Genomic DNA, 14474 nt, shown 5'->3' with positions numbered 1-14474 from the left:
TCTAATAGAGAACAGAAAATTTAACCAGAAAGTTATACATGTATTACTCTGAGTGATAACATTTTAAGAACTAATCCTTAAAGAAACCCACTCCACCCTGAACATTGTAGAATCTGAAGCACAAAGAACCTACAGATAGTATTTGTATGAGACTACCAACTTACTGCATCACTCAGTACTTCACTATTCATGGGTAAGATGTGCTCAATGCGGACAAAAGGTAAAAGTGGAGACAGGATCTCTCTCAGCTCCTCAATGTCAAGATCTCTCCTCTTCACACCTCTTTTGTTCACACTGTGAGCAGTACCACTGAGTAAATTAGGCTCTATGGGAAGGAACAAGAAATACTAAGTTTACATCAAAAAGTTTAAATAGGAAAGCAGGAGTTACAGAGCTTACAGGAAGTTATAGAAAAGGAAAGAAAATTCTAATTTTAAATCGACAGTGCTTATCAGCATTGTTCCACAGAAATTACTTCATGCCTTAAAGTCTGATATGAAGCATCCATAGAGACAGGTTCAGTTTATATGAGCATGGGTCATTTACACAGCTGTCAGTTTCAAAGCATAAGCCATGGAAAAAATACAGAAATAGTGTTTGAGGCAAACTTTTAAAAAGCTCTACCAAGAGCTATGCTACAAAAACATTTGTACCTCCCTGCCAGCAATTCCCCCGATGATTCTGTCCTGCAGCTCCTCTCCCTTTCCCCAGCAGTTTTCAGAGACTGATTCTCTACAAATTAATGTCTGAAGAGTCCACTGGGATAAATTATTCTAGCTTCCTTGTGTAACCCACCTTAGTAACAACTGTGTCAAGCCCAAACTGCTCCCTTGGTCACAGGATACGCACAAATAGGTATGCTCCTAGATATTGCAAGATGACAATGTATGACACAGGTTATTCTCCCTCCCCAGTTAAATATCTTCACTAGTATTTTAGGTGTTGTGCCTAACCTGAATTTGACTACCTCCACTCTTTGAGGAAACTTGTTAAACAAACCATCCTCCTGTCAGTACAGGCAGCTCAAGTTTTGATCACAGCCCATTACAATTTCTAATGCTCTCTGGTATTTGATTGACACCGCCACATATGCAGAGCTGCAAAACCAGGAGCATCACTGGGGAATTTAGACCAAGTTACTAGACTAAGTTTGGCCCTAACATGATAGAACTTGGTGTAGCTCTTACTTCCGCTTTTGCTTATCATGTTATCTGACGATCCCAGGAAACAAAAGTGAGCTGTTTACTTAATGAACACCACAAACCAGGAAGCTGCGCAATTACTCCAAATGAGCAGTTTCTTCCCAGTCTAGGTCTGTTACAGTTTAACTGGCTCCATGCCAATGTGCCTTAAGACAAACACTTAGAAAAATCTTGTTTTGAGAACAGAAGGTTAATACTTACTCAGGTCACTAAAAACACTTATTTTAACTGACTTTTTGTTGCATTTCATACATGTCCATGACAAAGCAGCTGTATTGCAAGTCCATTTCAAAAACATGGCCAGCCCTCTAAAGACAGTAGCCACACCAGCGCTGCTGTTTTCACACAGGCAAGTTCTTCCTTTTCTGTTCCTCTTTGCACTATCTGATTGACACTTCATGGTGGGGATGAACTACAAGCTACTTGCATTTGTTATTTGGGAAATATATATTTAACCTACTTCCTACCTCTAACACATGTGAGATTGCCCTTGAAGTTACCACTGTAGCAATAATATGCATCTGAGCTAACAGAAATACATCTACATCTAATTTAGGAAAAACACTGATGCCATTTGATAGCTTGTTACTCACTACCACAGATTTCTGTGGGAGAAACATACTCAGAAGTGAAAGGTTGACACAGTAAACTAAGAATAAGACTACTGTGAAAAGCCTGCATGATCACAGAAAAGTAAAACATGCTGCAGGGTTTTGGGTTTTTTTCTTTGATGAATTAGTTACAAGAAAAATAATTCTGAGACAAGAGGAAATCAACCAGACTTAAAAAAAAAAATCAGATAGTCATAGAGGTTGAAAGGACCTCTAGAAGTTTGGTACTGCCACAACAACTGCCCTCTCCCCACAGCTCCCCAGGCAAGGTAGAGCAGGTTGTCCACAACTGCATCCAGCTGGGTTTTGAACACCTCCAAGGATGGACATGCCATAACTACTCTGGGCAACCTGTTCCAAGTGTCTGGCCATCTTCTGTTTAAACACCAGAAACAGAATTTCCTGCATTTCAGTTAATGCTTCATTGCTTCTCATCCTGTCTTGGGTGCCAAGAGAAGAGCGTAGCTCTTTTCTTTCCTTCCTATCATTAGATGGTTATAGACTTTGCCAAGATCACCCCTAAGCCTTTTCTTCTTGAGGCTAAAGAATCCCAGCTCCCTCAGAATGTGTACATTCATTTTTTAAGAGAACAAAAGCTTTAAAAGTGCATTTGTTTAGTTTTGACCATACTATGAACAAAGTAGATTACATTTCCTTAAGTTACAGAACTTCCATACATTTTGGCTTATTTGGTGTAAGTACTGTGTGGTTTAAAGGATCCTTACCTCGATCTGCGATTCTCTTCATCAACTGGTGTTCTCCCCATTTAATCAGATATTTAAGAATATCTTGTTCACTTGCCTGGTAGAAAGTCAGCAATCCATATATGCTTAGTTTAATGTCACGCACACACACAAAATTCACATACACAGGTTTTCTACAGATATAAAGAAACACAACTGTACCAAGAGCAGTGTAAGTATTTGTACTTTATGATCCACTATACCACTTCCTCGAAATATTTTAAGGTGGTGCTACTGGTATATCACCACCATGATTTCTAGATTTGTGTCACTTATTGAATCCCTAAGAAGAGGAAAAAAGTTTTCTACAGAAGGATAGGTTCTGTCTAGCATGAAAACTTACGGGTATTAAATTTGAATGATTAAAGTTAATTAAAAGGGGCAGTTCTAACACTGGGTGTTTGGATCTCTTGTTTAACATTACAAATTCAGCAACTGCACAGCCTGGAAAGCTATGAAGACAATCAAACCAACTAAATTACAATCTAGGTGCAGAGAAAGATTTTCAGTAATATTATAAACAAAACAACTTTGCTTTGTTCATACCTATATACATGTGCAAACTACTCAACATTCTTAAAGGAAATAATGTACCAAAAAAATTAAATTTATCTATGTAATTTCTTAACAATTAGGGTAGGAAGTTTAGTCATAATACACACTGCCATAGAAGATCAACAGTACTGTTACTGTAATTCCTGAAATATTTAAAATAAACAAAATATTTTTTAAAAAATACTTTAAATAATCTCTAACATTTTATACTTTAAAAAAAGGTAAGATTGTGACAGGTACAATTTTAAAAAGATCTAGTCATCTTTTAAGCTATATAATGATGACCAGCCTTTTAAAGATGCCTCCCCTGAAGAGAAATGGTAGGAAAAAACCACAAGCTTTCTATCAGTCAGTATGGTTTCTTCTCCCTAAAACCACACAATCACTGAAAGTCACCAAACCCAAGAAATTCTGCAATACTTGTCAGAAAAGGTATTTTTATGTCTCCCAAGAAAATAAGCCTTCTGAATGATTACTAGTTTATTAACTCCCATTGCCCTCAACTAGGATGTACGCTGTTACAGCAAAACTACTACCACCACATAATTTTATAAAACACTTAAACTTGCAAGGCAAATATTAGGTTCAGAAATGCTTCGTTTAAAATAATTTGCAGCTGTTTCTAAACTATTATTAGGCTTTTAAGCAACAGCATATACCACAGTTTGGATTGTGTTAGAAGCCAAGAACGAAACATTTTTCTTAATCACTACTTCATTTTTTATATATTATAAAAGGAATGCTTAGTGTGCATATAAACCCACTCTTGCCTACAATTTAAAATGAACTACTCCCAGGGACTTCTAGTAATTGTGTAACATATCCCGCTTCAAGCACGACCATCTGTATTCTGCATTGCAGGTTACCTGTAAATAGTCAGACTGAATAGCTGTGAGCAGGTGGTCCTTGCTCAGTTCATAGAAGACATCTGAAGTCATGACCTGGGTAAACTCCTCACAGAGGAAATGTAGCGCTTGACGATGTACCCACTTGGAACCGTATGGCTGAGAGCTCCACTTCAGAATGGCAATTAAGGTGTCTAGTGAGATGCTCTCAGCAATAATATCTTCACAGCCTAGGAAACAAAAGCAAAAATCAATGATGATGTTACAGAGGCACTTTGATCCTGATGGAATAATACATATGGCTAAATCTGTAATATTAAGGGTTATATGACTCCCAGTGACAGTAAAAACAGAAGGGCCCTACTGACCAAGGTTGCAAATGGGGTTAAATTCTGACTAGAAGTATAATAATTTTAATTGTGGTTTAGGATTTCAACTATACAGTCATTTTTAAAGGCACATGAAATATCTGCTGGCATGCCTGGATGAACAACTGGAAAACTAGTTCAGCCCTGCTAGAACTCCCTTTGGTTAATATACATTATCTGACTGTTTAACACATTTTAAAGTTGCAGATTTGAATTTGAGTCACTATTGTTTGCAGCAGATTAATAGAGGCCTATAAACCATAACAGAGATGGTATTTTCATTCATATCACTTTGCACATGGACCCTCCCAAGACAGACCATGCAGAGGAGCAGAAACAAAAGCTGTGACATTGTTGGTACTCAGCTACTCCACAAAGGATGAGGGTGGCAAAGCATCATTGTTCTGACTCAGAGACTGCAGGAAGCAGCAGTTGCTTGCTCTAGGCTTCCACCCTGCCCTTCATACCAAGCAAGGCACAGAGGGTGCCAGGACAGAGAGCACCTCCGATGGGGAAGCAGAACATGAAGTATCCAAAAGGCAGGCGTTGGGACTCCTGATGAGTCTGCTACAGTTTCTTTGTACCCCCTGCTGCATTGGGACTTACACTTTCACAGAGTAAATGTCTTCTTCAGAAGAGACAGGGAATATTTAAGTTTTCTGAAGTGAAATGGAATAGGTTTGTAAGAAATGAGGGGAGACATACTGTGTAAGGGCTGAAAACACGGGTGCTTGGGGTTCCTGAGTTAAGGTAGACAGTACCACAACGTTGATAACTCAAAGTCTCCAACAGCACTTTGTTGATTTTATTTGTACATCTGGTTTACATATACACAGAATACTATTTCTATTCGTACTATAAAGATAGCAATTTAAAGAAAAAATCCTATTCTAGAATGATACATTCCAGTCTCAACCCACTACCGCCACAAAATTACAGCAGTGCTTATACCCATGAAAGGTCCCCAGACAGTTCAGAGCAGCATGCTTACACTGCCACTATTTTACTTTTTATACATCACCATTTTTCTCTCCGTTTCAAGTATATTTAAAAACTAAACTTTGACAGTTTGAGAACTGTATCTCATTACAGAGCTCTTGGACTAAGCTGAGTAAGAAAGTGTTTAGCACAGTAATCAGCCTCGTTGATCTTTGTCTTGACAAATGCTCTTCCAACGCTACATATTTTTGAACTGGTTGCATACATGTAAGGCATATTAGCAGCAATTAATAGGATTAAGGGAAAAATCTTACTTTTCTACACAAGCCAGCATACAGAATGTAAGTATTGACTCAATTTCTGCTGGATCTAATAGTGTGAAGGATAAGTTATTAATAAGTAGTAACAAGTGAACATACTACAAGTAGAAGGGTAACTGTCAAAGTAACTACTACTTAGGAGCAAAGTCACTGAAAAGGGAAACAAACAGTAAGGTAAAGAAGGTACTAGGAAGAAACAATTTAAATGTGAGACTGGTTATAACTTTACCTGTGCTATTAAAACACATGTATTACTACTTAATATTATAAAAAAGCCAGTGTGTTAGTTATGAGAACAATATTCTGCCATTAAATTTTTCTAATTTTCTATACTTAAGTATAGAAATATATATACTTCTATACTTAAGTATTAAAAAATACAGTAACTATCATATAGTCAGTGCTCAATGTGAATGTTTGCAAACTCCAGAAATATGTCTGCATGTATGTATGTAGTTTTAAAAACAATTTTTATTTATTTTTCTGAGTAATTTATGAGAATAATGCATGTCCCCTCAAAAGTGATAAATCCTACACCAGTTCATACTTAAAACAAACTTTCCTCAACAAGCACTTGGATGATTTTTCACATCCCTGATTCACATGAGAAAAGGAAGACCATATATTAAAGCAGCCACTAACAAAAGGGCTAGTAAAAACATACACGTTTCTGAACTAATAGCATTATGCTATTCATTGTATGTGAGATTCTCCATTTGCTTTTGACAAAGGGGTAAGTGTTTCAACACACTTGCTTTGCCTTTTACCACTACTGAAGTAATATGACACTTTTTAGAGCTACCTATTACCAGTAGGTTACATATTACTACTACTACTACAAGCAGTAACAGATGCCTTACTGTAGATATTAGCCTCAAACCTGCATGGTGAGGACTAGCCTAAAGGGAGCAGTGAACATGCAGCAAAGATTGGTTGGAAGCACTTGGAACATCACCCTGATCATCACTGGTACCACTGAGAGCAGAGGATGAGAACTGCTCTGAAATACACTCCTTGAGTTTTGGTACTGGTTAGAGAAATGGCCCCCCACCCCTCCTCTAGATGGGGGAATTCCCCAGGAGCCTGAAGATTAAACCTCACTCTGAAGTCTTACAAAGTTCTGGTCAAGAATCTGAAAAACAGTGTTTAAAAAAACCCAAACCCCCACCTTAAATAAAGCTCAAAATACTTCAACATATGGCAGAAATATGAGTAAATGAAGCCTGAAGCTTTCCACTTCAGGATCCATTTTACTTACAGCTTTCCTTACATTTTTACTGACATAGTTAACGGCTGACATTGTATTTAACTTTGTCATGCAAGTCCCTCTTATCTTCCCTTTTGGGGCTCAAAAAAGGAAAACATTAAGTTAGCAGCAAACATGGCATGGCAAATGAAAGCTAACCATGACTAGCTGCAGTATGATTAAAAGAGGAGTTTGCTTCCCCGAGTAAGAAACACAGTTTGAAACAATTCTTTGGGTCATCTGTCGCATTGCGCTGTTTTGCCCTGCTAAATGCTAACACAACTTTTTGTATGCAATTATTCTATCTGCCTACAAGCTGACTTCAGCAGATTATTACATCCCCCTGAAGTCTAAAGATCACACGTAAGGACTGCTCCATTTCAAAGGCAGTATGTAAATCCACTCACTGAAACCAGTCACGAGGAAATTAAGAGCAAAGATACTTCTCAAAGTGAGTGCCATTCATAGTATTTCATCTGACATTTAGTTTTGAAACAAGGATACCTGCCCCCTGCAAATACAGAAAACTACATTTCTGTGAGAAATGCAGTTCCAAAGATCTGAGCAACATTGATACATAGAAACAGAGCATCAGCTCAGTCTCAATTATTGCACAACTACCAATAATACAACATCGTCAGGTGAAAAGCTCATTTAGGCTGCCTAGCAAGTGAAACAGTCCTTTTCCCAAGTTATTGTAGCAACATGTCAAAACTGCAGGATTATTAAAAGTATTTCTTTCCAAGTAAGCATGAGGTAATAATTAAAGTGTTTTCTGAACATCTAAATAAATTGGGGCAACCCAATTCTAGCTATGGAAGTAATCCAATTTTTCTTCTTTGACAGATGGGGGTTTTTTTGCTTCAGCAATCAGCCACTTGGCAAAAAAGGCAGTCATCTAATAGCCACAATATTGTTCTTCACAGTGGAATAGAGCATTTTTCTCGTATGAATACTATTTTATAATATTCAGGCAGCAACAGCTTTTCCAAGTTCCATTTGCAATGTCTCAAAGTGCTCTACCACAAGCTTCTGTGACCATTACTATCCTTCCAAGATTCAGCTTGGAGCCTAAGAAATGAAAGATGAGTATCATGTTTTGGACAAATGAGGCTACTCCATGCACTCCTTTTGCTGGATACCAATAAGTCCTGTCTACAAACAAGTCCCTTCTGCTTCCCCAGTTCTCTCAAATGCAATTCCACAGTCCTTCTAAACAGAAATGAGCTTGAGCTCATGTTTAGCATGCTAGCTAGTAGCCTGGGATCTCATCAAGACATTTGACAAAGCTACAAAAGACAAATTAAGTGCCTTCAACAGTTAGCAAAAGTGGAATTAAGGAGGAGTTTTTACTACAAAATTGTTTGCTTGATTTAGCTCATTCTGTGGTGGAGACCTTTCCCCTAAACTTATACAAACTAGCGGAGTCATGAAGAAAAAAAAGTAGTAAGAATTCATCTTGACACTGAACTGGAGTCTAGAAGCCATTCAATATTTTCTTAGGTTTGTCACATTAGGAAAGACCATGCTGGCAATCAGAAACCATACTTTGTGAATTTGCTGGCATGTAGAGAACAGTTCAGAGGCATGACCTGTAGATAGTGCAGACTGCAACATGTTTGGAAGCTCCAGAGACACTTGTCTCGCCCATCCATGAGCACCTTTGCTGTTTTAACCAAGCTTCTGATGGGAAGAGAAAGGAAAAAAGGAATACAACATTTGTTCTGCCTCTTTCTCACATCTTACAAACCTAAAGATGCAAACATGTCCTGTACTTGCTAAGGATTCTTTACAAAGCAGTCCACACTCACAGGCTGTGGGAGTGGTCACAGAAGCTAACCCTCTTGTATAATGATACTAAACCAGACTGTCACCATCTTACACTCCAACACCTCCTGCTCTATCACACTGGTGCTTGGGTGGCTACTCTATGAACTAGTCAACTAATTTCTGTCAATCCTGCTTCCAGCAACATTGGATCACCAATAGTACAAACCCTGCTGCCAGCATAGAAAACAGAAACAAGGAGACTAATGCAGGAGGCAGGGCAGCAGTACCACTTCTGACAGCCAAACAATCTGTGTCAAATTCAAGTGACCTCACATAACTTGAGAAAGCAGTAGGCAAAACATCAGTTAAAAACAGTAAGAGGAAGTCAGAAGACATACATAGTACCACTGGGAAACTACACCTTTTTAACCGGTTATCACAAAAGCAGCAACTCTTTCCTATAACTGTATGTTAACAAGGGATCCTGTTCAGCATCCATCTTCTGGATGCAGGCTGACTTGCCCTGTTTATTCATGTTTATTGCCTCCTGGCAGCACCATATTTTGTCTTAAAGGAATGCTGCAGATTGCTAGCTTCTTGAAGTTTTAGTGCTTCCCCCTCCCCATCTCCTCTCCAAATTCTTTAAAAAAAACAAATCTTTTAAAGGAGATTAATAGTTAACTGATTCCCAGCCTGTAACTTGCAGATGCATTATTTTCCACATTTTAGAACTCTGAAGCACTCAAGTTTTGGTTTGCACGAAGGTGCAAAACTCCATGAATGTGTTGCAGAAGAGAAAACAAGACCTAAGTAGCATTGGAGATCAAGGACAACTCAATTGGCATTAGTGGTCAAACACTGTTGAAGTCTATTGCTAAGTTCAGTACCTCTTGAGCTATTTTTAATCCCTCTGCTGATTTTTCTAAGCACAAAATTTTAAAACATTCATGTACTCCCATCCTTGAAAGGCTGAATTCAAAGTACATCTATTATGGCATTGTTAAAGTATATAGGTGGGGTGGGTTTTTTTGCTTTATTCAAATACAAAGCTGACAACTTTATAGTACTTCAGATTAACTGTTAAAGCAAAAATAAAATACAAGCTGAAGGTTAGGTCATGTATCTTGTGTTATGCTAACCATCATTCCACAGTGAAAACTCACTAAGTTATGTTGAATCCAATACAGCATATTATCCAGCCATTTGAAATATTAAGTTAGGAAGCAGACAAAAACAATGCAATTTGTGTTATTTTAAAAATATTTTAATTTATATGGCAGTTATAAAGCTATTAATATTCTAAGATAAAGAGCTGGATTTTTGAAGTTGTAAGTTTGGCCAGAACTGTAAAGTAATTGTTACACATTTAAAGCATTTGATATTTGTGGCAAAAGCTCTTTAATGTTTTCTCTTCCACACAATGAAAATTAATTTACTCTTCTGCTCCTGCCACATGCAAAATGCATGAACTTAGGAAGCCTGAAATCGGCATCTACATTTTTGGCTTCTTGCACCCATCAGTTTATAATGGCCCTTGACTGGGCTTCAGCATTCCTTAAGAAGCACATTCAGCAGCAGGCAGTATAGCTGATCCAGCTTAAACAGAAAACAATCACGGGTCAGAAACAAAAAGCTGCCAACTCAACCGTAACAAGCCAGAGGGAAGAACTTAACATGGGAACAATGAAGGGCTGAGGGAGGAAAAGCTGATGTTTAGAGGGACCTTCTAGCCATCACTGTTCAGTACTGAAGCAGTATACTTCCTAGAACACAAGTGGCTGGAAGAAAAACCTGAAAACAGTGACCAGATCCATTTCTCTGCAAACTATGACCACTATGAACAAATTTTATGTGCCCAGTGACAACTCAGTCAAATTCTTTATCCTTGCATATAACGCTGGAATGTAACTGCTCTAAGGAAGATCTTTTCCACCTCCTGCTTCCTCCAGTCTTCATCTTCAGAATACAAAACTTAAGCATAGTTTCAGGCTTGAATACAAGTAAATCATGGTAAGGAGATAATAGGTCAGATTTATGCTGATATTTACTTAATCACGCCCTATTTATTTTAAAGTTCTAAGTGCCAGACTAGTTCCTTTGAGCATTCCTACTGCACTGATATATAACTGACGCACTTGCTCTAATCTTTCCACAATACATTTGTGTGTATTTAAATATCACTGCTGTGGGCTTCCTGGCATTTCAGTATTTCAGTCCTGCTGAGATCAAGGGTACTTTTGACATCAGGCAATATCTGCTTCTAGATCAAAGGCCACACTACTGAATATAGCTTTAAAATAAACTTTCTTACTTCTTATTCTTGTCAAGGGTAAAGTCAACACCTAAAAATAAAAGGAAAGTAAGAAATCTGAAATTAAATTATTTTTTGTCAGTTCTGCTTCAGAAAACTCTTTGAAATCAGCAAGCAGAAACGATTCCTGGGCAAAACTATTTCATAGGGTCCCAATATCCCAAAACCTCTAACAGAAAAACATACTGTAACATCACCTCAGTAAGACTATTCATGACTAAGCAACAGGGCCAAGATGCAGAAGAGGATTCATTTAATATAGTTATCTAATAAAATTAAGATGCAGAGAAGTTTGACTTCATGTAACAACAGTGGATGTGGCAGTGCCGCAAGACTGGAAAGGGGGATTATTTTAACAATGCATGATGAACAGGACTAGGGAACTGATCTAGCTTTAATAACTGTGCTACACAAGAGAAAGAGATAAGTGATTTTAAACCTGATTTTTGTGAGCCAACGTGTTAAAATGACTGTTCCAGTACAGTTGACAGAGCAGAAGGGTAACATGGAGACACAAAAGCAGGAGCAGAGTGCAGAAATAAGCAGGCAGAGCACAGAAGTGTTCCACTAAGGGATGTGCTTGAACCTCCTGGAGAGGGCTCTAGTCCTCACGACCTCTGAAAGCAGTGAAGAGCTTCACTTTTTGATTGTTAACAAATACTGCAGCACCCCTAACAGCAGTCTCTGTCCTATTGGGTACAAATGGGTTTCAGTATGACCAGCTCTATAGAGTAGATATGCTTGCTGATTAATTTATTTATTCAGATTAGTTCATTCAAAGGTCCAATTTGGTTTCTCTTGGATGAAGTGACAATCACCAGTTGAAACAAATCAAGCTGAAGCCAAAGTAAATTCTAAATAAAGTTATCTTGCTTTACTTGGACAGTAAAGATTCATAGCACATACCCTTACTATCACCGACTTCGTCATAGGAAAACCATCTATTAAAATAGAACAGTCAGAAAAAGGAGTATCATTGTGTTAGGAACAGGAAGATTTCCATGGAAGGAGTCAAAGCTGAATCATCTGCTGAAACAGAAGAAAAATTACAACATCTGGATACTTAGAAAGGTCCCGGAAGACAAACTAAAATCTGTTGAAAATAAAAACAGTTGATCAGGAGCTTTAAAATGTATTAACTTCACTTGACACTCAGTTACAAATACCCAGCCAAAACTGAGTAAGAGTGAGCAAAATGAGTTGGAAAGAGTATCTAGACTTACATATAGTGAGCTCAAAATATTTGCCAGGAAACCAGGGAGACAAACCTTAGCAAGTTCGCAATTGGCTAGCATGAGTGGACTGAAACAAAAAACTCGAGCCAGGTATGGAAGTCTAGAGAAGAAACTTAAGACATTAACTACCACAAAAGCCAACTGATGGGATCAGTCAGAACCTGGGCAGAACTGGACACCTGCAGCACAATGGAGTGGAAAAGCACTGTCAGAGGATCAAGATAAGAGATTTCTTGAGAATTGCCTGCTCAGTCTCCAACATCTACGCAATGCTGTCTCTTCTAGCATGGCTCTGCATAACATCTAGAAGTCAGATGTTTGAGCAAGTTTCCAGCACAGAAGTATGCTAGCTATGAAATCAGGGAATGGGACACTACTGAAATGAAGATCTCTCACCTACCTCATGTTAAGTATTACAATAAGAGAGGACAAGGTGCATAACCTTGTATGGTTAAGTGCTCAAACAAGAACAGTGATCACCACTAAAGCACATATTTAAGTGATGTTAGTCAAGTGCGGGCATATAGTTTTCCCTGATCAAATAAGCTTCTTTTTAATTTTGATTATAAGATCATACCAGAACAATTCTTCAGCATCAGCACAGTACCAATGACCTAAACATGAACTTGGCAAATTAAGTATGAAACTATTACATACTGACTTTACTGGCATATATAGATTTTCTACTCACTGCTTACTGCTTTCTCCTGTAGCTAGGGAACACAGCACTGATTTGTAAAATCCTGATTAGTTCAAGTTAACATCTAGAATTTCAGTATCTGAAGGGGTGCCAAATTTATGCTTGCTAGTATTGGATAATGTAAAAAAACTTCAACCCTTGCCTGACTTTACTGCATTTTTCCCCTAAGTATAGCCACCTCCACACCTCACAGCTCAGCACTTTTGTGGTCATAGATTTACTAGGGAAAGAAAAAAAACTTCTGAAGGCCACTGCATCTTTCTACCTCCTCATAATGACTACCCACAAAATACTACAGCTCTGGTTCATCCAGGGGGCCACCAAAACTAAGCCCAAACTGCCACACTCACTGGTTCCTGCCACACTCGCATGCTGCCGAGGTGCTGCAAGCCCAATGCAGCTCCTGCTGCTGCCGCCTTTCTTTTTCCTCCCCTAGAGGTAGCGTTGGGAGAGAACCTCCAGGGAAAAATTAAGATCTTGTTACTGCTGACTTGTAGTCTATTCCAGAGCGGCACCAGTCTGTAGTGCATTACTGAAAAGACTGCCGGTTTAAGGCATGCTGATCCAAGCACACTCAGCTTAAAGCGAGCAGAAATAAAACATCAGTGCTGTTTTTCAGCATTTACTAACACCTAAAATTAAAAGCCATTTTCCTGGCTATAAGTCTCCTTAAGTTTATCTTTTCAGCCCTCTATGTATCACTGCTGATCTACTTTGATGAAGCAATGTAAGTTATATCAGAGCACCTCCAGATCACAGTTGTTCCAGTTTACATTTCCAGTCTGAGGGAAAGAATTACAGCCTGTTCATTTGTGAACCAGTGCATAATTATTCAGTGTCTTACTGAGGGCTTCACTCACAGTTTAATTCCCTCATTAGTATTCCCTGAGCACACTATATCCTTTTAGCACTTGTGTATGTGCATGCACCAAAACTGAGAAACTGTACACTTAATCACCTTTTTAATTTCAACTGATTTTCCTTTCTTGCTTTCAGCTGATCTACTGAGTTTTCCAGTTCTTAAGTACTATTAACTTGCAAATATTGTATAGGAATGAATTTAACACTGTAGTTCAACTACAGTAAAAATTTTTGCTACTTCTGCATTTCATTCAACATTACATTTCTAGATGTACTTGGAGGGAAACAACAACAAAATTAAGATGCAGACAGACAGGAGAGGGTCCAAAGGAGTGCCACAAAAATGATCAAAAGGCTGGAGAACCTGCCCTACAAGCAAAGAATGAAGGAGTTAAGTTTTTTTCCTCTGGAAAAGAGATGGCTCCACCAGACCTCCCCACAGTATGGAGGCTCTCTCTTTACAAGGAGCCACGTGGAGAGAACAAGGGGCAACAGGTATGCATTGTACCAGGAGACATCTCAATATAAGACTTTTTTTGGTTTTTGTTTTGTTTTTTGTTTTGTGGTGGTTTTTGGTTTTTTTTTTTTTCAGTGAGAACAATCATTCACTGGAACAACTTCCCCAGTGACATGGTATAGTCCCCATCACTGGAGGTTTTCAAGATGTGATTGAACAGGGTGCTAAAATAATCTCATCGAGGCTCCCTTTCCCACAAAAGGGTAGGCCAGATGATCTTTGGAGGCTGCTTCCAGTCTGGGCTGCTCTAT

General features: G+C 38.4%; 1 protein-coding gene across 4 annotated transcripts in view; it reads right to left on the bottom strand.

Annotated features, from left to right (window-relative positions):
• BTBD7 (BTB domain containing 7) overlaps positions 1 to 14474 on the bottom strand; it is a 53960-nt gene that overhangs the window by 13549 nt on the left and 25937 nt on the right. For all 4 annotated transcript variants that reach the window (XM_075753653.1, XM_075753655.1, XM_075753656.1 and 1 more), the window contains exons 4-6: positions 3978 to 4186; positions 2539 to 2614; positions 165 to 325 (exon numbers count right to left, since the gene is read on the bottom strand). In XM_075753653.1, the coding sequence (XP_075609768.1) occupies positions 165 to 325; positions 2539 to 2614; positions 3978 to 4186 (446 nt within the window). The remainder of the gene's footprint in view (positions 1 to 164; positions 326 to 2538; positions 2615 to 3977; positions 4187 to 14474) is intronic.

The sequence above is a fragment of the Balearica regulorum genome, chromosome 5 (assembly GCF_011004875.1).
Source record: "Balearica regulorum gibbericeps isolate bBalReg1 chromosome 5, bBalReg1.pri, whole genome shotgun sequence".
Classification (NCBI taxonomy): domain Eukaryota; kingdom Metazoa; phylum Chordata; class Aves; order Gruiformes; family Gruidae; genus Balearica; species Balearica regulorum.
Note: the sequence above shows the minus strand (reverse complement) of the source record. Positions and strands in the feature narration are given on the sequence as shown.